General features: G+C 32.1%; 1 protein-coding gene across 6 annotated transcripts in view; it reads left to right on the top strand.

Moving 5' to 3' along the window:
* Positions 1-1,461: 1,461 nt before the first annotated feature.
* LOC126760172 (inhibitory POU protein) overlaps positions 1,462-20,742 on the top strand; it is a 98,925-nt gene continuing 79,644 nt past the window's right edge. For 2 of the 6 annotated variants that reach the window (XM_050475634.1, XM_050475636.1), the window contains exons 1-2: positions 1,462-2,071; positions 9,699-9,755. In XM_050475634.1, the coding sequence (XP_050331591.1) occupies positions 1,952-2,071; positions 9,699-9,755 (177 nt within the window). In that variant the 5' untranslated portion in view covers positions 1,462-1,951. The remainder of the gene's footprint in view (positions 2,072-9,698; positions 9,756-20,742) is intronic. The other 4 variants (XM_050475635.1, XM_050475637.1, XM_050475631.1 and 1 more) reach the window with 3 other exon arrangements.

The following is a 20,742-nucleotide window of genomic DNA, read 5'->3' as shown; positions in this document are numbered from 1 at the left end:
TTATTAGTTAGGTTGATTTTAATATTAATAATTCGGATATAAAGAAATACGTAGAAGTGAAGAGAAGATCGGTGCCACCAATAAAGTTTAAAAAGATAATCCTTCATAATATGATAGAGTTGAAAAAAACTTTTGACGACTTGCTAAGGTCTCATGTACGAAAGCGAACATTAAATCACTTACCATGGTATGCTACAAATTTGTCATTATTTGCATAATACCAGCAATATTATACTTCCCACAAAAAAAAATAATAATAAGAAATGAAAAGAACATACATATAGGAAAATATTTAACTAGAGAAGTAAATATCATTATTTGGTGCATAATATTACTCTAATAATTTAAAGTTACATTGTGAAAATAGGACTACAACCACTTCCACTTCTCAATTATCACAATTTTAAATTTCATGTGATTCTTTCACACTACACTATACTATACTACACTATATATCGGAATAAAACTTTTAACGAATACTGGCTTTAGGATAGTCATTTCATGTCTAAAATTTTTCGAAATGGGGTTATATCGATTTCAATCTCCGAAAGTATGGACCCCAATATATGTGCAGAAAAAAATGACAATTTGTACGCTATATACTTGTATATTAGATAAAGAGAGAATCTTTTGCCGATAATAATGTACCCATGTGTCAAAATGAATAAAATCGAATCAATATTTATCTAGCGCCCACATATCTCATAAAAAGAATTTGATAAGATGTGATTTATCTTAATAACAATAAGAGAGGGTATATTTCTAAAAATTCTGTCCTTGTTTAACAAAAATCTTTCTAATACAATAAATACATAAAGTTAACCTAAAACTCTAACTATAAATTCATAAAATATAAGGGGACGTGATTGTGCTGAGCACTAAAACGTTTTTAAGCGCACAGATATGGTTGAATCATTTTACATTCAATACTTAACATGGGGACAGATTTAGGGCATACATGCACACGAAATAATATATGCGCGTATGCGTTGGTTTCGAAATTCATTCTTTTTGATGTTCGATAGGTCGGCCTTCTGGGTATGCTTCCTAAAAGCCCATCATTTGGGTCTCTCTGTCCTGAAACAGCTTTGTCCCAAATCTCGTCTTCATCAGGCGCACGCGTTGAATTTTCTCATTTAATATCCATGAGAGCATCCAAACGAAATATACAACTTCAATAAATACATATATCTATACAGTACATATCTATTTACATATAATCAAAGGTTTATGTATATACATATGTATATGTATATGTTGTTGTGCATAAAAAGCATGGTAGATACTTATTATATAAAATTACTGTCGCCTCAATTGGCCAATGACAAGCATTCATAAGGTTGGATTTCAAATCTAAATTCAGCCACACTGAAGGGTGGGTCGGAAAAACGACACGCCCCACATGAATAATGAAAATTTGTCCTTCCCAAATAAACTGGAGTTAGTGAAACTCATCATAGAATTCTTTATCATACGGTTGTCTAGTTGTAAAATCTGTTCGGGTCCGTTTAGTTTAAACAATCGTGAATTATTGTGAATAAAGTACTTTAGATATAATTATGTGCGTGTTTTTATATTAGTCCTTTCATAATTCATTGATTTGTAATTCGTAGTTAGTTTTGGATCGGTGCTAATATGTGTATGTACTTGTACATAAAAACATGCATGTGAAAAGTGTCATTGTTTACGATTCAACAGTGTGACAAAGTAAATCGAAGAATGAATAATATGTTCCATATTTATGAGGAAAATTGTATTTAAAAAGTTAAAGGAAGAAGATTATAACAAGTTCCTCAAATTGCTATTTGGTAATAATATATTTTGTCCTGCATATTTATATGCGGGATATAAATAGATTCAAAAACAGTGCTTCAAAATTTATTCGCCGACGACTTTTGACGCCTCTCGGGCGTTTAAGCTCGAGGAGGATTTCGTAGGGAGTTGTGTGACAATGTCGATGTATTCAACGACGGATAAAATGAAAATGTCTGCTCCTACCTGCTTTCCTGGTCGATACAGCCCTACTTATAGGGGTCCGGATCAGATGAGGAGATGTATGCCGAATCCTTCTGTAAGTATAAGAAAAGAGTGCAACTCTAAATTTGTGGAAGGAAACATTGAACTTAATTTTAATGTAATAATACTCCATATTGTATATACATGTATAAGCGATTCGGCTTACATAGAATATTCAAATTTACAATTGATAAATTATATTGATAAAGTTTTATATACATTTGTAGGTATTTTCACAAGTAGCTATGCAAAAATGTGTGTGTGAATGAATAAGTTTTTAAAATTAGTTCTCTATTTGAGTAGATTCTAGTGCAATAATTTATAATTACTTCAAGAAGGAATTCTTAGAAAATAGTTTAGACAATATTCCCCTGTAGAAATAATATTCTGATGTTATGTGGAGTTAAGTAAAAAACATTAATATACATGTAAAGTGTATCTAATTCGATAATAACATTTTTTTTTAATAATTTTGAAGAATTTTTGAGAGAACGACGCCTAGTGGGTTAAAATATTGAAATTTTCACATAGAGTTCATCCTTTAGTTCCACATGAAAAATACATAAAATTCTCTGATATGTAGACTCATAAATTAGTAAATATGTGCTAGAAAAAGATTCGCCATAGACGCTGAAAGTTACAGTGTAAGAGCTTCGAATTTATGTGCAGACTTAAAATTGTGAATTAAGCGGCCTAAAACAAAAATGGTTTCACCTCCTTGATCTATAAATATTTAAATCTATAAATTTCTTTGTAGGAATGGACTTATAGTATATAGCCACATTTTTTATCGTTTGTAAAACATTTTTTTTTAGAATTTTTACGAAGTAGTATGCATGGCTATGAAGATAAAATTTGAGATATGTTTTTTACAGTTTTTTAAGATAATATAGTAAATATGGATTTAAGTATTGGTGTTAGCCTTGGCTTCCACTGACCTCTTAAACTCTTTCTTCGCTTTGCTGTATTTTTCTTATTTTTTATATCTTAGCTTAGTTTGGTTACTTTTCATTAAAAACTAAACTAACTTCAAGATTTCGAAAAGAGGAAGATTGAATATCTGATAACAATCCTTATATTAATTTGTTCATTGTTTGTTAAAGTTTTATGACGGCCCAAATCGTCTTCAATAATATCTGAAATAGTTAAATTAAACTTTACATTTTATATAAATGGTACTTCAATGCATATGTGGAATTCGATTCTCCAATTTTGAATTATGTCCAATAAAGAGGAATACGAAAATCGACTGCAACTAATTCCATGGAAAAACGCTGTGTGCGCACGCACGTACACAAGTGATTTGAAAATTAGTCTTATAAGTGATTTGACAACAAAAGATGAAGTACACTTACTTAATTGCTAAATCAGTAAACAAACTAAGGTTTACTAATACTAATTAAATCCGTTAATTTCAAAATATTTTATGTAACTTTCCGCTTTCTCAGCTTGATCGAAGTTCCTCGAGGTCAACTAATAAAACTTTGTGGAAATAATTAGATATTTAATATTTTTTGGGAAACTATGTATCTCGGAAATGTCACATTCAGACAATTCGTCTAAATGAAGATATATATACCTATTTAGTATTTTAGATTCGGAATATTTTAAATATCTTTCAAACATTTTTTAATATTTTAGGAATGTTTTACGTTAGCATACTGATATTACTTAATAAACATAGCTGAAAATACTGTTATTTTAGGCACGGCTAGTAGATCGTTAACTACACACTGATATAAATTTATAACCGTATCTTAATAACCATTGTGTAGTTAAGGTCCACGATAATTTTATTAAAATTATTTTATTAAATTAACTAAATTCTGTTCTTGCAACATGTTGCATAGGTCATTTTGTTTCTCAATGTTTGAGGTATTTAATAAATAATAAAAGCGGTACACTTCTTTGATGGTCAAATGTGTTAGGAATAATAAAGCATTTCAGTTTTTTTTTCATTTTTTTAAGTAAAAGTAATAATAAAACTATCACAACTAACTATTCCGGTTACTCAAAAAACTGCCAACACTTGCGTTGCACCCTGGCGTTTAACATGTCTTCTGACGTATTCGCAATTGTGTTTCCCCATTTGGTGGAGAAATGTTTCCTATCGCATTAAAATAGTTTTGTTACCCCATGGTTTCCAAAAGAATTCATGCCTATCGTTTCCATAAAATTATATTATTTACTAGTTCATCTTCAACTTTTAAAATCAAGAATTTTTGAAAATGGCTAAGGTTTAAGAAAGTTATTTAAAAAGATTATAAATAGTAGTACAATAGAAAAGTTAACCTGGTAGTTCTCGGAATCAGAATTGAAACCGATAAAAAGTTAAGTATATATCATAAATTCAAATATTATTAGTCTCATGTTCGAAACGGAAATTGTAAAGGTTAAAATGTATATAAATGTAATTAGTTAATTTTTACAAGTACATTGTCATTGATTGAGGATTTCAAAATGGTTTGTGTTATCTTTTGTAACGCAGAGGTTAGTGAAAACTCAATATTTTAAAGTCCATTTACGATTTATATATTTAAATAATATTAATATTATTCAATCAATCAATCTATGAGCAGTGCCAGGCTCATCACAACCGTTTAATGCTAACTTTAAGAAATATAAACGATTTTTCAAGATATGCTTGTTATTTTAGAATTCACGCTATAGTTCTAAGAAAGTTTATACTTATGTTCTCTTTATTTCTAACTGTTAACATAAATACATCATTGCAAAAAAAAATTAATTCTTTGCGAAATAATCATATGGGACAATAATTCTGTTCTAGTTTAATAGTATATTGGTTGTCAAAAAAGTCTTGCGGTATTTTCGCTAGTTGGCGCTGAGAGCGCATAGTTCTAGTTTTATTCGTCGCATCGGGTCATGCTATATCTTTTTGGAAAGCTCATTTGACGCGCTAACACGTGTTTGATTGATTGTCGTTTTTTTTTAAGTCGTTCGTGAGTTATAGCGTCGCAAACATGGAGCAAAATAAAGCGAAAATACGGCATATTTTACAGTACTACTACTATAAAGGCAAAAATGCATCTCAAGCCGACAATAAAATTTGTGCAGTTTATGGACCCGATACAGTTTCCATTTCCACCGCACAACGATGGTTTCAACGTTTTCGTTCTGGTGTAGAGGTGGTCGAAGATGCGCCACGCTCCGGAAGGCCTGTCGTCGAAAATTGCGATAAAATCGCTGAATTGGTCGAAAGAGACCGGCATAGTAGCAGTCGTAGCATCGGTCAAGAGCTGGGCATGAGTCATCAAAAATTCATTTCAATTTCAATAAAAAAAAATTCAATAAAAATACCGCAAGACTTTTTTGACAATCCATTATATGCTTTTTTTAATTTAAATATGATTTTAGTAATCAATAATATGAATATACATATACGAAATGGCATCGAACTAATTAAATTTTGCAATAAAGATAACAGTTGTACGTATCACCTAAAAGTAATTGAGATAGATTTAAGGTTATATATGTATATGTATGTATATACATATATAAAAATGATCAGGATGACAAGACGAGTTGAAGTGCAAGCTGTAAATTCAACAAAAATTTATATATATATCTGGATAAATATTTGTATGGGCGTGCCTTAGGAGAAAAAAATATATCTTATATCGTGCATCGTACATATCTCCTAAACCACTAAAGCTACAGCAACCAAATTTTCTGAGCGCAAATAAATCAATAATTATATACGCCAGAGACATTAAATTTTATTTTCTTGATAGTATGAGAAGGGTTTACGGGAGCCGGTGTGAACGATGGGAGTTGCACCGCCCACTTTTTGGTAAAATCACATATCTCTGGACCCGTCAGACTGATTTCGACTAAACTTAGTACTTTGCATTCTAATCATATATGTATGTCATGGCGTGAAAATTGGCGAAATCGGTTCACAACCACGCCTACTTCTCATATAACTTAACTTTGAATTCCATTTGATTCACTCAAATCAGGAAGCAATTGATATAACGGGTCAAAACTTTGCACTTATAATTCCTACTTTAATGGAATGTCACCTTATGACTAAAATTTGTCCAAATCCAACAAAAATTGCTTAAGCCCCTAGGTACCGAATATGTGAGCCCCAGTATCTATAGTTGATTTTCGGTCAATGTGTGAGATATACAATTGATGTTTTGACAGAAACCTTCCCTGACAAAAGTAGTTATATGTATTAAAAATTGGTTGAATCGGGTCTAAACTTTATAAAAATTTTCGAATTTGCAAGTGACTTTATGGTTGTAATAACGACCAATATTTAAGTTATCTCAATGAAAATTACAGAACATTCTTTACTCATAACAGTTGTTCTGAGTTCATTTTGTGTGGCACAAAACCAACTAGGATCGTTCTTCATTCTTTCTCCTGTAAATTTCCGAAAGTGTTCTTGCGTTATTTTGCATTTTAAGTGAAGATATACTTATTTCGGTTTAACTAAGCCAAAGTTGAAAAGAACAGTATTTACATGTAATTTTTGGACTAATTGTACATACCGTTATGTTGAGTAAGACTATACTACAAATACATGTATATCCAGCAGCAAACTCTAATATAGCAGAAAATTTGAATTTGAGTTTGTGCAAGAGTACGCGGATACCTCATTAAAGTGGTATAGCCGAAATCTTCAGAGCTACTCAGTTTTGCTTTGTATATTTACAAGGTGCTTTCCAAAGTAAACAAGACATTTTTGAATCTAGCACCCACTGGTGGCGCCATCTATATGTCGACTGGTGAGTTAGAATCTGCTATTCGATTGTTTATCGATTGTCCAGTGAGAATTTCATTTAATCGATTGTTGCGTTTTAAGTGTTAGTATGTTTGTGTTATCGGTGCGAAAATGAGCTTCGAACAAAGAGCCAACTTGTTTTAAAATTGGTAAAACTTTTACCGAAACGTTTCAATTGATGAAAAAGGTAGTTTCAACGTTTTCAAAGTGATCGTGAGAACATAAATGATGATCATCAGGTGGGCCAATCAAAATCCATGATCACCGGAAATTTCATCGAAACTGTGCGTGAATTCATCAAAAATCAGCCGAAATCATCATTGAAACTCATGGAAATGAAATTGAACATCTCCAAAATATCGATTTATCGCGTTTTGACGAGCATTTGGGCTTACAAAAGGTGCGTGCACAGTTTGCTCCGCACAAATTGACTGACGACCCAAAATTGCTCAGAACCCAACATTCGATACGACGCTTGTGACCAATTATTTGACCAAAAATCACATTTTAACCACTCCCCGTATTCACCTGATATGGTACCGTGCGACTTCTTCCTTTTCGCAAAAATGCATTTGCCCATGAAAGGAAAGCGTTATGCAGACGTAGAGGCTATTCAAAAGGTTTGCACCGGCGTACTGGCGGCCATACCGGCCAAAGAGCTAAAACACTCGTTCGATATGTTTTTGGACCGTGCAAAACGCTGCATTGAAGCTGAAGGAGACTATTTTGAATAAAATAAATTGATTTTGCCGAAAAAAAATATTTGTTCTGTTTTTTTTAAGTCCCGTTTACTTTGGAAAGCACCTTGTAGATCTGTTTTATTATTGTGAGTGGCTTAAATGGCATATGAAAATCCAAATTTCTATTTTTTCTTGTATTTTTGAAACTTAAGACTTAAAATAAATTATAGTATGGTAATTTAGAGAAAAGAAAAATAAAGAGTTACTGCAACGTTTCCAAACCCGAAAAAAAATTTCTTCTCATACATCAGCGCTCATGCGTCAAATGACATATTGCAGGGTTGTACCACAATTTCTTCCCGTTTGTTGCAGCATCGGATAGAGTTTTTGGATTCCCTTCTCCTCAACGCTTAACGAATCGAAGACAGTTAATATTTCGTCGTATTGCCATAACCAAAAATCTTTTCTTTCTTGCATTTATACATATATGTATGTATCATATCGTGCTCGCTATAATTGATCTGGTGTTTAGATTTTTGCATTTTAGTTATTTATTTCCACTTTTTGAAACAAATTTTTTACAGTTATCTTTATATAAACTAGAAAAAGAGATGAAATTTAATATAAATATGATGACAAGTCGCCCAAAGGGCTGCTAATCATTGTTGTTCTTGTATGAGGTATAGAAATCATATCGTGCTTCCGCTATATTAAGAAGCAAGCCGCGTTATGATTGTTCGCGATAAAGTCAACTAGAATAGCGAAAACTATTATAACTATAAACTACATATTACGACTGGGGTAATTCATAGACTGATTAAATTTTTGCACCACATTTTATTATATCCAAGAATTTACTTTTGCTTAATATTAAGATTTTTCTACATATTCTAAAGATAATTTATAAGTTGATTGATACTATATATAATAGTCTAATTTCAACCAGTTTGAGAGATAGAGGTACTAAAGGCATAATTTATAGTTACATATATTTCAATTTCTTCATTAGTGCTTAGATTATCTATTGTAAAGTGAATAAAACTGGCAGAATTTGGAATTGTGTTCTATGAAAGGGGTTGTGGTTATATTTCGATTTTTTTAATTCTAAGCCGTAATATACGATGTAAAGAGAGAGGTTGTTGAAAACAAGATTACGCCTTCCAAAGTTATCTGACGTCATTCTTCTAGAATAGATAAGAGATATCCCCTAATGGTGGGAGGCGGCACCCCCATTGTGTGGATTTTTTATACCAATTCCATGCAACTCACTTGTATCATTTAGATTAGATGTAAATTAGAATGTCCCGACATATATTATTTAGTTATTGCTTTAAATTAGTGTTTTAAAGAACTTTTAAAGATAAAAACGTTTCATGTTAAAACAGTGCTTAAATAATAGTAGTAGTTCTATTACCGCAGACAACTAAGTTATCTGTCTCCATTTTTTGTATATTTTAGTAAAACCGCTAACATAGCGGGAAGAAATATCAAAATCACTTTTAAAGTTTGATTACATTTAATATCTTTAAAGAAACAGAATAATTTATGTGCATTAATCTTAAAAAAAATTTTTGCTTTTCAAACACTTTATGGATTTTTCATGTCATATGTATAGTCAAGTAGCTTATCGCAAATAACATTGCTGTTTAGTGTCATACGCAAGCATAACGGCAAATGTAATCGACTAGCCTTCTGTAATATCGGTGTATATTTTTAATTGCCTTTCGCAGGAAAAGGAAATTCTAAAATATAATATTTAGTAACGCATTTATCAATTATGCGATAATTGAACTATTTTCTGGGTTACACGGTTGTGTTTTATTGGGTACCTTAACTTCCCCCAACTAAATTTATTACACGGCTTTTAGCACTCTTCTTGAAGCCATGTACATGTATTTTGTTTATGGTTTCATGTACATACCTATATAATAGAGAAATAGAAAGTTCAACATAGTTAGCAAGTAAATGACGCGATAATGTACAGCATATAAAATTTATTGTATTAAAACCATTTCAAAAATCAAAAAATGTCGATATTTAACTTTTTGTTATCTATTAAATAAAGAAATAATACAAATCAATTTTCTCTAATTACAATTGGAACTTAACTGAATTTAATTACGAAATAAAAAAAATATTTTGTTGAATTATTATTAATTAATACAAAAAAAGAAATCACATACCCTCATATATTTCTCATACATTTACACCTATATAATATTATCAATACTGCTTGTACATATTTTCAGACCCGTATTTTAGAAGACGCTTCCCTTTTATGCAATTCTTGGTCAGCTCGTCAGAATGTAAGTAATTATGTATGTTCACTGTACAATTATCGTATATTGTATATAAATTTCATAAAACATTTCTATATCATCTAAAATTTTTAAAAATCTGTTTGTTAAAAATAGAAAATTATGTAGTAGTAGTATGTGTTTAAATATAATGATATGAAAAGTTGAATTTAGCATTGGGCACTCATAATTTTTAAAATTAGTAATATATGGGTTCACTTCATTTCGCCAAAGTCAAAGAAATTATTTAACTAAATAATAATTTAAAGTTTTCAAGTAATGCTTAGGATAATTCAGTAGAGTTTCCAGAAAGTTAGGCAAAAAATCCCAAGGGTAATTAACCTCATGGAATTATTAAATTTTGCAAACTTTTTTTAAAATTGAAACAAATACAGTATTAAACCGAAGTTTTTGGAAATAAAACCCCAAACTTATTTTAATGATTTGGTTACATTACGAAATAGTGTAATTTTTTGTACTGGTTTAAAATTCACAGTTACTCTTAATTATTATTTTTTCAGGAAACTTTATACATATAGAGTCATCTGCCACCCAATTAGCACCTTTATTATTTTCAAGCCAATTTATCAAGGTGTTGTTGCTTTCAACTGCGTCGGGAAAACGCTGTTGTCTGAATATCTTGCTCAACAACTGATTTGATTGAGTAACGAAATCTTAATTTCATAATTGGACTAGTCATTACACAGTTACGCCGGTTTAAGTGTTTTCTTGTTTTGTTTCTTGATATGTTCTCTGCTTTCAATGACGTTTTCTTAACTTGATATATTTTGATATTATAATCAACGCCAATCGACTTTTACTAACGCCTCGATCTATTTTTCTTAAAATCTCAGCTTTTTGAAATCAATCTAATATAGTATATGTGTTTACGATGATTTTTTCTGCTTAGTTGAAAGTTTTTTTTTACTCATAAACAATATTCAATTACACAAGTAAGGAGAGGTTAAGTTCAGGTGCATTTTATACTCTTGCAACTTGCAAGAATCAAAATCAGAGAAATACTTTCAGGTGCAAAACCAATCATATAGAGTAAAGTCAGCCGGATGTTCGAAAATCCTAATACATATTAGTTATGTATATAGAGGCAAAACCAAGTTCTCGCTGAAATTTATCTATTTTTGGCCCAAAGGTACACTGTTATGAATAAAACACGCTCTCTTATTTTCATTGGGATAACTCACATATTGAACGATATATGCGGTACAAAGCTCCCTAAGTTCGAAAATCTATATATTAAGTGTATAGGGATAAGGGAAGTATTGGTCCGATTCAACGCATTTGTGACATACAGACATATCAATATAAGAGATGTATTATCCCTTAATTTCAGTTATATATATCACATTGACCGACATTTTCGATCAAAAGTCAACTATAGGTACCGGGGTCTAAATATTCGGTACCTAGGGGCCTGAACAGTGAAAGTGAAATTTAAAATTGAGCTCTATGGGAAGTAGGCGTGGTAGTTGTCCGATTGTACATTTTCACAATGTGACATAAGAATATAAAAAGAATGCCACGTACTAAATTTTGTCTAAATCGGTCAGCCGAGTCCCGAGATATGGGTTTCACCAAAAAGTGGGCGGTGCCACGCCCATCGACCTATTTTCACACCAGCTCCCATAAAGCTCTCAAATGCCATCTCGGTGGTAAAATTTAATGACTGTGATGTATTTAGTTACAGATTTATCGCGCTTTTAGTAGTTTTTAACAGTACCGTTATATAGGGAGTCAGCGGGGTTATCCTCCGATTTCATCCATTTTTACACTGCAGGTAGAAGTTCTTATAAGATTTGTAGTCAGCAAATTTGGTTCTAGTAGCTTAAGCGGTTGCCCCGCCTTCCATTTTTTCAAAAAATCTTGCACACAGGTGTCCCTTGCTGCTGCGATCATCTGTACCAAATTACAGTTTTATACCTTAAGTTAATACTTAGTTATGGCACTTTATACGTTTTCGGTTAATGGAAATTTATGGGCGTGGTAGTGGTCCGACTAGTCTATATAACCCTATATCTATCTCGGTTGATTTTAGGTGATTCCTACAACCGTTAGGTGAACAGAACTACAATACTCTGTAGCAACTGGTTGCAAAAGTATAAAAATTGAAACTCTCACAACTTAATATATGTACAATGTGTGTCATTGCTCCGACAATACAAAACTAAGAAGACTCACACAAAACAAAAAAATTCCGTACAAATGTACAGTACAAATGAGCTATATACGAATCTGAATAAAAACTTGAGGATGAAAGCGGCTGTTATATCCGAAACTACTTGACCAATTCCAAATTGTGATAATAACACGTTTTTTTTTGTGAACTTCAATGCATTTGGATGACTTTTTAACGAATACTTAGGTCGGTCAATCTCTGGGATACCTTAAAAGAGTCAGATAGTATTTTTTCTGGAAATAATAAGTTTTACGTGATTCCAAATTGTGATAATAACACGTTTTTTTTTGTGAACTTCAATGCATTTGGATGACTTTTTAACAAACACTTAGGTCGGTCAATCTCTGGGATACCTTAAAAGTGTCAGATAGTATTTTTTTTGGAAATAATAAGTTTTACGTTCGCTGTTTCGTTTCAAGTGGCTTTTGGAACACTGAATTTTAAGCACTCACTAATCACTCATTAAATATTAAAATTATAAATTTTTTCATAATAATATACATAATATACTTACCAAATCCATGAAATAAAAATTTACAGTATATGCCGCGTCTTATTTCTTGAGGTGTAGGATTGATATTTGGCAGAACCGAAACAAATAGACGAACAATCTCGAAAAGACAATGTTCAACTTTTTACATAGTTCAGTGCAGCATGAAATGTAATCCAGGTCTGCTTTAAAATTTAAATTCCATATCTGAGACGCAAATTAAGATACAAAACTGAAAAACGAATCGCCATAGTGAGAAGCACCTGTAATTTGAGAATTAAAAAGAGGCCTCAAATCACCTAAATTTGCACTGGCCAAATCATTTTAACATCTCATTAATCTAACAGAAAGATTTTTGAACTTTCGATATTTTCGGTAAAAAGTCAACTACATGTACTGGGGTCCATAGGTTTTTGGTCATAAGGTGATGCTTTAAGAGCACTATTCATGCAAAAGGTTTATCTCGTTATATTAATTCAATTCAAATGGACTTTTAAATTGTGTTGTTGGGAAAGGCGTGATGGAAGTCCGACTTCACCCTTTGCACTGTGACATAGGAATTTAAAACAAAAATGTTATATACTTAATTTAGTTGGTCTAGACCTTGGTTCTAATTTGATATCCCTAATATTAGCAGTTATGCTGTTCTCATTGATGTTTTTCACATCAACTTAAATCAAAATTTACCCTCTTAGGTTAAGTTTATGTCGGTAAAGCGAAGTAAAATATTAATTAAATATCTCCGGCCATTTTGTCTTTTGAATTTCGGCTATGTATAAAGCACTACAGAGCTCGTATCTGGCAATAGGTCTTGACATAACCTACAAAACGACGCTATGCACGATTAGTTTGGATATTGCATTCAACAGTTATAGGCGTGTAAACATGGAGCTCAATAACGCCGAAATTCGCGCTATTCTAAAATTTTCCTTCGTTAAAGGCAAATCCGCTAGAGAAACGTTCCGTGAGATGTTTCGGTGCCGCATGATTTGACGCAAAAAAACTTTCTGGAAACGGAACGAATTCGACCCATTTTTGAAGCGGATGGTGCCTGGCGACGAAAAATGGATCACATACGACAATATAAAGTGAAAACGGTCGTGGTCAAAGGCCGGTGAATCGTCCCAAACAGTGGCCAAGTCGGGATTGACGGCCAGGAAGGTTTTGCTGTGTGTTTGGTAGGTTTCGAAGGGAATAATTCTCTATGAGCTGCTCCCATATGGCCAGACGCTTAGTTCTACCATCTACTGCAAACAACTGGACCGCTTGAAGCAGGTGATCGACCAGAAGCATCCAGAATTGGCCAACAGGAATAGTGTAGTGTTCCACCAGAACTACGCCACACCACACAATTCGTTAATGAATGTTGATGATTCGTTGATATATGTAGTTATAAAACTAATTGAGTTTATCACCTCTTTAAAATACCGATGTCGTCGAATACATTTTTTAATATGAAGTTTTGCCAAAATTGAATATATTTCTCCGGCTTGCATCCGTGCAAGTTGCAAGGGTATGAAATGTTCGGTTATATCCTTAGCCATTCCTTACCTGCTTAGTAAACAGTTTTGCCAATACTTGAAGGTATTTCAAAGGCTTTCTGGGAAAGCTTGAAAATGCGAAAGTATAAAATGTTCGGTTGCACTCGACCTTAAAGAGATATTTCTTTCTTTAAGTTAATTACGTATTTCCATTCAAATATATTTGAGTGCTACTATATTATCCATACGATTGAACAAACTGGTACATTGATTCCTCGGTTAATTTTTTTTTACGTGGTAAATGGAGGAATACTGAACTTCTTGGCTATAATTAAGTATTTTTAAAATTACTCTAAGCAATGAACAAATACTACCATTAATTGCATTTCTGTATTCGGAACCCTAAGATCATATTTTTTTAAATTAGAGTCAACGATTTCACACATGTTTCATTAATTTTTATAAAGATTTTCAAGGCAAATGCAGGTTTTCATTGAGTAAAAAAGGAGAAAAATCCACAAATTATTACTAAAAAGCCGATAAGTTGTCAAAATATCATATATGTAATAATCATAATAATAAGAACATATTCAATACATCCATGAATAAATTCAATGTGGGCATTTTAAAGCATCCCTATTTGCTAAAATATCCAGTACAAGGAATCCATTTTTTTGTAGAGCTATGTCATTAGTCTGAATTGAGAAACGAAAAAATATACATAATATGTTACATATGCATATACACGTTAGGAAGCCTATTGATAACCAATAAAACTCAGGGACTACTCGACCAACTAAACTGGTGAAATTGATATCTTCTTACTGAAAAAGAATATTCCGCCCATAATTATTTCTTTGTATGTTTTTAAATTGTTTGATAAATGTTTTAGCCCTGATTTATTGGAGGAATAAAATCTTCCTAACTAAAAGAAGTAATAATTTTCAAAATTTTTTCCCAGTTAAATTGTTTAGACCAAGATAACTATTTCTTAATCACAAGAATGGTAAGTTCGCAAATAAAGCAGGACAGGAGTTCGTATTTTTCCCCTTAATCTTAATAATAATAAACCAACTAATATATATGTATGTATTTTTTATTAAATAATGTGTTTGATATTTTTTATTAGATAAAGTTTTTGATAACTAATAAGTACAAAGTCGGAAAAGAAGTAGCATTTTTATTTAGGTGGGTACAGCTAAAAAACAACAACAATTTAGTTAGCTACTTAAATACCGAAGCAGTTATTAGATTTAATAAATTAGCGTAGTTTGTACAGTTTTGTAGATAAAGAACGCTGAACATATTTCAAATGAAGTACTGTTGTTGTAATATTGTTGCACCGTGCACGTGTGTGGGCTAACTAGGGCCGGATCGAGAAAATTCACCGCACTAAGAAAATGTTAAAGTTCCAAACTTTTTTTTTTTGCCTATAAACAATAATTTGAATGAAAGTAAAATTGGCATGACAGGATTTCTTGTGACATCAAAACATTTATTTATAATATTCTCTTAAAACGTACAAACGTCAGCTATATTTAGAGAAATTATTACTAAATACAGAAAAAATATATTTTTTAAAGTCTTCTATAATTATCTGCTACTATTCCTGTATTCCATTTCCATTGATAGTACTTCTCCAATAAGGAAACATCCTGATGGAGAATTTCACCTTATTCGTCAGATAAGACTCCAGCATATGTATTTTTAAGGACATATTATACCCTAAAGCTTTACATGATTATATATATATATTCTGATTTATGGTTTCCTAGAAAATTGTGTACAATGTTCACAAAGTATTTCCAGCCGAGTTTTTCTGATTATTCAGTTTTTATTCAAGGCTCGTATACTTTATCAACTGTCATGTATGTATGAGGACCTACAAATATACCCTTGTAATTTATAGAAATGAATAAATATGATATTTAAATGTAGTTCCATTTTAAAGGCCTAACTATAATATACTACATACGCTGCCGTATGTTACTGTCAAAAAATCAACGAAAAGCCTGTCAATTGCATAAGGAACCGAGAGTAGACTTTTGAATGACTATAATGTACTTAAAATATTTAAAAACAATGAAAATGTTTACTTCTGTTTTAGAAGGAATATCCATATTTACAAAAATTAGTGAAATTAAAACAAAAAAGAGAGTTCGGTCATGTTCAGTGAGGGAAATAAATAGAAAATGGAAAAAGAATGTTTTTTTTTTACGAGTCCTAAAAATGGAGAGGATTAACCACATAGATTTTTTTATATACACGCGTTTGTCGTACAAAAATTTCTTTTTTTCAATATTAATATATCTGTTGACAAAATATTTGTCGTCCTTCATTTTCAAATTCAAAATGATGTATGTATTTGCTGACAAAAAGCGAAAACAGCTGATTCCTTACGGAAAATGCGACCAGTTTCGCATTTTCCCTAAGCAAATGACGTTTGAAAAAACTTAACGGAACTTGATGTAAAGTACATTATATTTGCAACATACAATTTGTGTGTATTCGGACAGTTGCCGGACGGCCTTTAGTCTTTCATAATAATGATAACAATTCGTTAAGTTTGATAAAAAAATAATATTGAGAAAATTATGACACCAAACGAATTCCAATTTACAAATTCATTATCATAATCCAGTTATATAAGTTTGTGTTGAATGCAAAAAGACAATTTGTAAAAAGATTTTAATTCATGATATCAAAATTCGTTGTTTTGTTTCCCTTTTATGATTCAAAAATTGCAATCAATGAAAACCCGTCTTCTGAGTGATAACCAAATACCAATAAATTATAAAACACCCAAAATTATCAAAATCAAAGTAAATTTTTTGACAATGTGGATTAAATTTTTTTCGTAGGAGTAATCACACTTCGAATTATATAATTGAATCATGTTTAAAATGTAGACAGTCGACCATACCCAACTGGATTTCAACTCGATCTACGATCATAGTTAAATATTTTCTTTGCACGGTTCTTAATAGAAGCACTTTTTGCAAATTATATAAAAATCGAAGGACCTTTTCAAATGACTTAATCTCATATATAGTCTAAGATTTTAATTTTTCAAAAATAACAAAACAAAAAATGTCCCCAAGGGAACCTGGCCCCTCCTTCCTTAAAGGTTAATCATTGCAATTGAGTTCTTCATGTTTTTAAAAGGTAAATAAATTTTTCATACTACACTGGCGTTTTTATTCAATGGCTGAATATTCAGTGTCTTTATGCAGGCTAAATATTTAGCCTAGTAGACATGAAAGGTCTTTTGAGTGTTTACTTTCTGTTTTTTACCTATTTTCCCTTCCCATAGGATTTGGGCACCTCTAGAAACTAAATCCTGGCTACGGGTCTGATGTACGTACACATGTAGTATATACTTTCGGTGTTCACAGAAAGATTTATTTATAAACCTTACAAAATAAAAAATTACACTTTAATAAAAAGGACACTACAAACGCATAATCTGTATGGCACTACTGTCGGATGTTATGGCCATAAATGATAAATACTTGCTGCGTGTGCAAAACAACTGATGGAAATAATACCAATATTTTGTCTCCAACTGACAAATCGCAAAGAGAGGAATGGGAAAAAATATGTGGCATGCAACTCAGTTTATAATTTTATATAATCTACATTTTAAGGCGGAGGTAGTAAAATAATATCTTAACCTTTAAAGGCGACAAAGCCCCGATGCGGTACGTTCAATAAAATTACTTCCCACCCTTGAAGAAAACAAGTCAGAAGCCCTCATCTTCTGATGAATAGAAATTTTACGTTTTTACCGTTGAATAAGCCAAAAAAAACTTGTTTACGGGAAAATTATAACAAGAAGCCGGAAGATATACATAATATTCTGAATGATGTTTCTATTTATCATATATGTACATATATGCATAACTTTATATATAACAAGTAAGGAAGGGTTAAGTTCGGGTGTCACCGAACATTTTATACTCTCGCATGATAAAGTGATAATCGAGATTTCATTTTCCGTCATTTACATATTTTTCAAATACCGTATTTGGGTAAAGTTTTATTCCGCTATCATCATTGGTTCCTAATGTATATATTATACAGAGAAGGCATCAGATTGAATTCAAAAAAGCGTTATATTGGAAGAAGGCGTGGTTGTGAACCGATTTCACCCATATTTCGTACATGTCATCAGGGTGTTAAGAAAATATTATATACCGAATTTCATGGTTTTTGGTCCATAAGTGGGCGACGCCACGCCCATTTTCAATTTTTACTCAAGTTAAATTTCAACTCTACTCGTCCCCTGATCACTTTGGTATATATAACCCTATATCTGACTCTTTTAGTTTTAGGACTTACAAACAACCGTTATTGAACAAAACTATAATACTCTCCTTAGCAACTTTGTTGCGAGAGTATAAAAATTACGTGTTGCGTTTTTGCCCGCGATGGACTCCTAAACTACTGAACCGATTTTAAGAAAATTTAGCACATTGTGTCCAGTTCGAACCAGCTTAGAAGACAAAAAAACATTCATAAATAAACAAGTAAGAGAGGGCTAAGTTCGTATGCAACCGAACATTTTATACTCGTGCAACTTGCATTAATCAAAGCCAAGCCAAGCCTTACCGTGTAAAACGTCAACCAAAAGATCGCAATCTAAGCAATTTTGTATATGCATACACCATATATAACTTATACATATTATTATGACCTATATACAAATATATATATTCTGCATAAGATTTGTTAGAAAAAACCAAAATTATTATACATAGTTATTACACAAAATCAGCCGGATGTTCCAAAATCCTGGTAATGGTAATATGGTGCTAGGTCAAGTTTTAGCTCAATTATATCTATTTTAGGCACAATAATACACTGATATGCGTAAAATACGTTCTGAAATTCTCATTGAGATAACTCAAATATCGGCCGATATATCCAGCATATGGTCACCAGGAAGTTCAAAAATGTTTATATTAGGAATATGGGGATTCAGGGCAGTAATGATCCAATTCCCGCCATTTTGGATACACAGAATTACTACTGCATTTTTCTATTACATATGTATCTCACACATTGGCCGATATTTTCCAAAAAAAGTCAACTGTGGTACTGGGGTCCACATGACCCTCGGTACCTAGGGTCTTGAACAGTTTTGGTTGGGTTTGAACAATTTTTTGTCATAAGGTGGCACACACTAAAGGCATTATTCGTGCAAAGTTTAATCCCGTTATATTAATTGTTTCTTGATTTGTGTGCTGGAAACTCAACGAATCAAGTGGAATTTAAAATTGTGCTATATGGGAAGTAGACATGGTTATTGTCCGATTTCACTCATTTTCATAACGTGATATAAGAATATGAAAATAACGCCACGTACCAAATTTTGTCGAAATCGGTTGGTCGGGTCCTGAGATATGGGATTTCACCAAAAAATGGGCGGTGCCACGCCCATCGTCCAATTTTCACACCGCTCTTATAAAGCTTCCTTTTACCATTTGGGTGGTAAAATTTAATGTCTCTGACATTTTTAGTTATTAATTTATCGCGCTTTAAGTAGTTTTGAACAGTACCATTATATGGGGATTTTCACACTATAGGAGTTCTTGTAATATTTATGCCGGGCGAATTTGGTCGTTGTAGCTTTAGTGGTTTAGGAGATATGCGCAACATATTAGGCGGCGGGGGCACGCCCACTTTTTAAAAAATTTTTATCCACAGGTGTCCCTTGCTATATCTTAATTTAGTCCTTAGTTATGGCACTTTATGTGTTTTCGGTTAATGGCGATTTGTGGGCATGACAGTGGTCCGATTACGCCCATCTACGAACTCGAATTTTTTTTGTACTAAGGAACCTGTATACCATGTCTAGATATCTAAATTTTTACTCAAGTTACAGCTTGCTCGGACGAACAGACCCACAGTTAACCGGATTTCAACTTTTCGCGTCATTCTGATCATTTATAATATATATGTATGTATATATAACTCTATATCTATATCGATTAGTTTTAGGTAATACGTACAACTGTTAGGTGAACATAACGCTCTAAGCTGATATCTTCATTAACCATGCATCATTAACATGCATCGTTCGGTCCGAAAGTTAATTGATGTTTATTAAGTGCAATCTTTTAAGCCAAGAACTCCATTAACTGGACAGAAAGGCTGTTAACCAGACATTGAGAAAGCGGCCTTAAATTCTATATTTTATCCAATGAAATTCATTTGTTTGACCATAATTAAAATTAAATCTCAAGTACAAAAGTACAATCCCTTGGATTCTTATACCAACAAAAACGTTGTCGCCTTTATTCGTAAATAAAATTTTCACTGTATTGAATAGTTTTTTATATAAGGATGAATAACTAGCAGCCCGCCCCGGCTTCGCACGGGGATTTAACAAACATTTCAAAAGTTTTAATTTTGTACACACTTGTTTTTTTTTTTTTATTTTTTTGTAAAAAGACCTTTGCTATATATTTTACTTTCTCTGCTCCTCAAAAATAATTTATTGAGTCAGAGCTTTCCTTTAAACGATATTTGATGTTAATTTATTTTGTGGCAGCAATATAAATTGATTTTCAGGATATCCAATCCGCGATAGACCAACATACAGTTGGCCATGAGCAAAACATTTTTTCGTCAACCACTACTAATTCGAAAGTTTGGCCTTGAAGTTTCTTTATAGTTAGAACGAAAGATGTTTTCACCGGAAATTGAAGCCATTTAAATGGGATTGGCAGATCACTTGGGATCATTGGAATCCTTGGTATATGAGCTGATTGACCAGCTGCTGGGCCGGTGATAATGGTTGCTACAATTAAATTGTCCTCAAATTCT

The sequence above is a fragment of the Bactrocera neohumeralis genome, chromosome 5 (assembly GCF_024586455.1).
Source record: "Bactrocera neohumeralis isolate Rockhampton chromosome 5, APGP_CSIRO_Bneo_wtdbg2-racon-allhic-juicebox.fasta_v2, whole genome shotgun sequence".
In the NCBI taxonomy this organism is placed as follows: Eukaryota; Metazoa; Arthropoda; class Insecta; order Diptera; family Tephritidae; genus Bactrocera; species Bactrocera neohumeralis.
The sequence above is the reverse complement of the archived record's forward strand: the minus strand, read 5'-3'. Positions and strand labels throughout refer to the sequence as shown.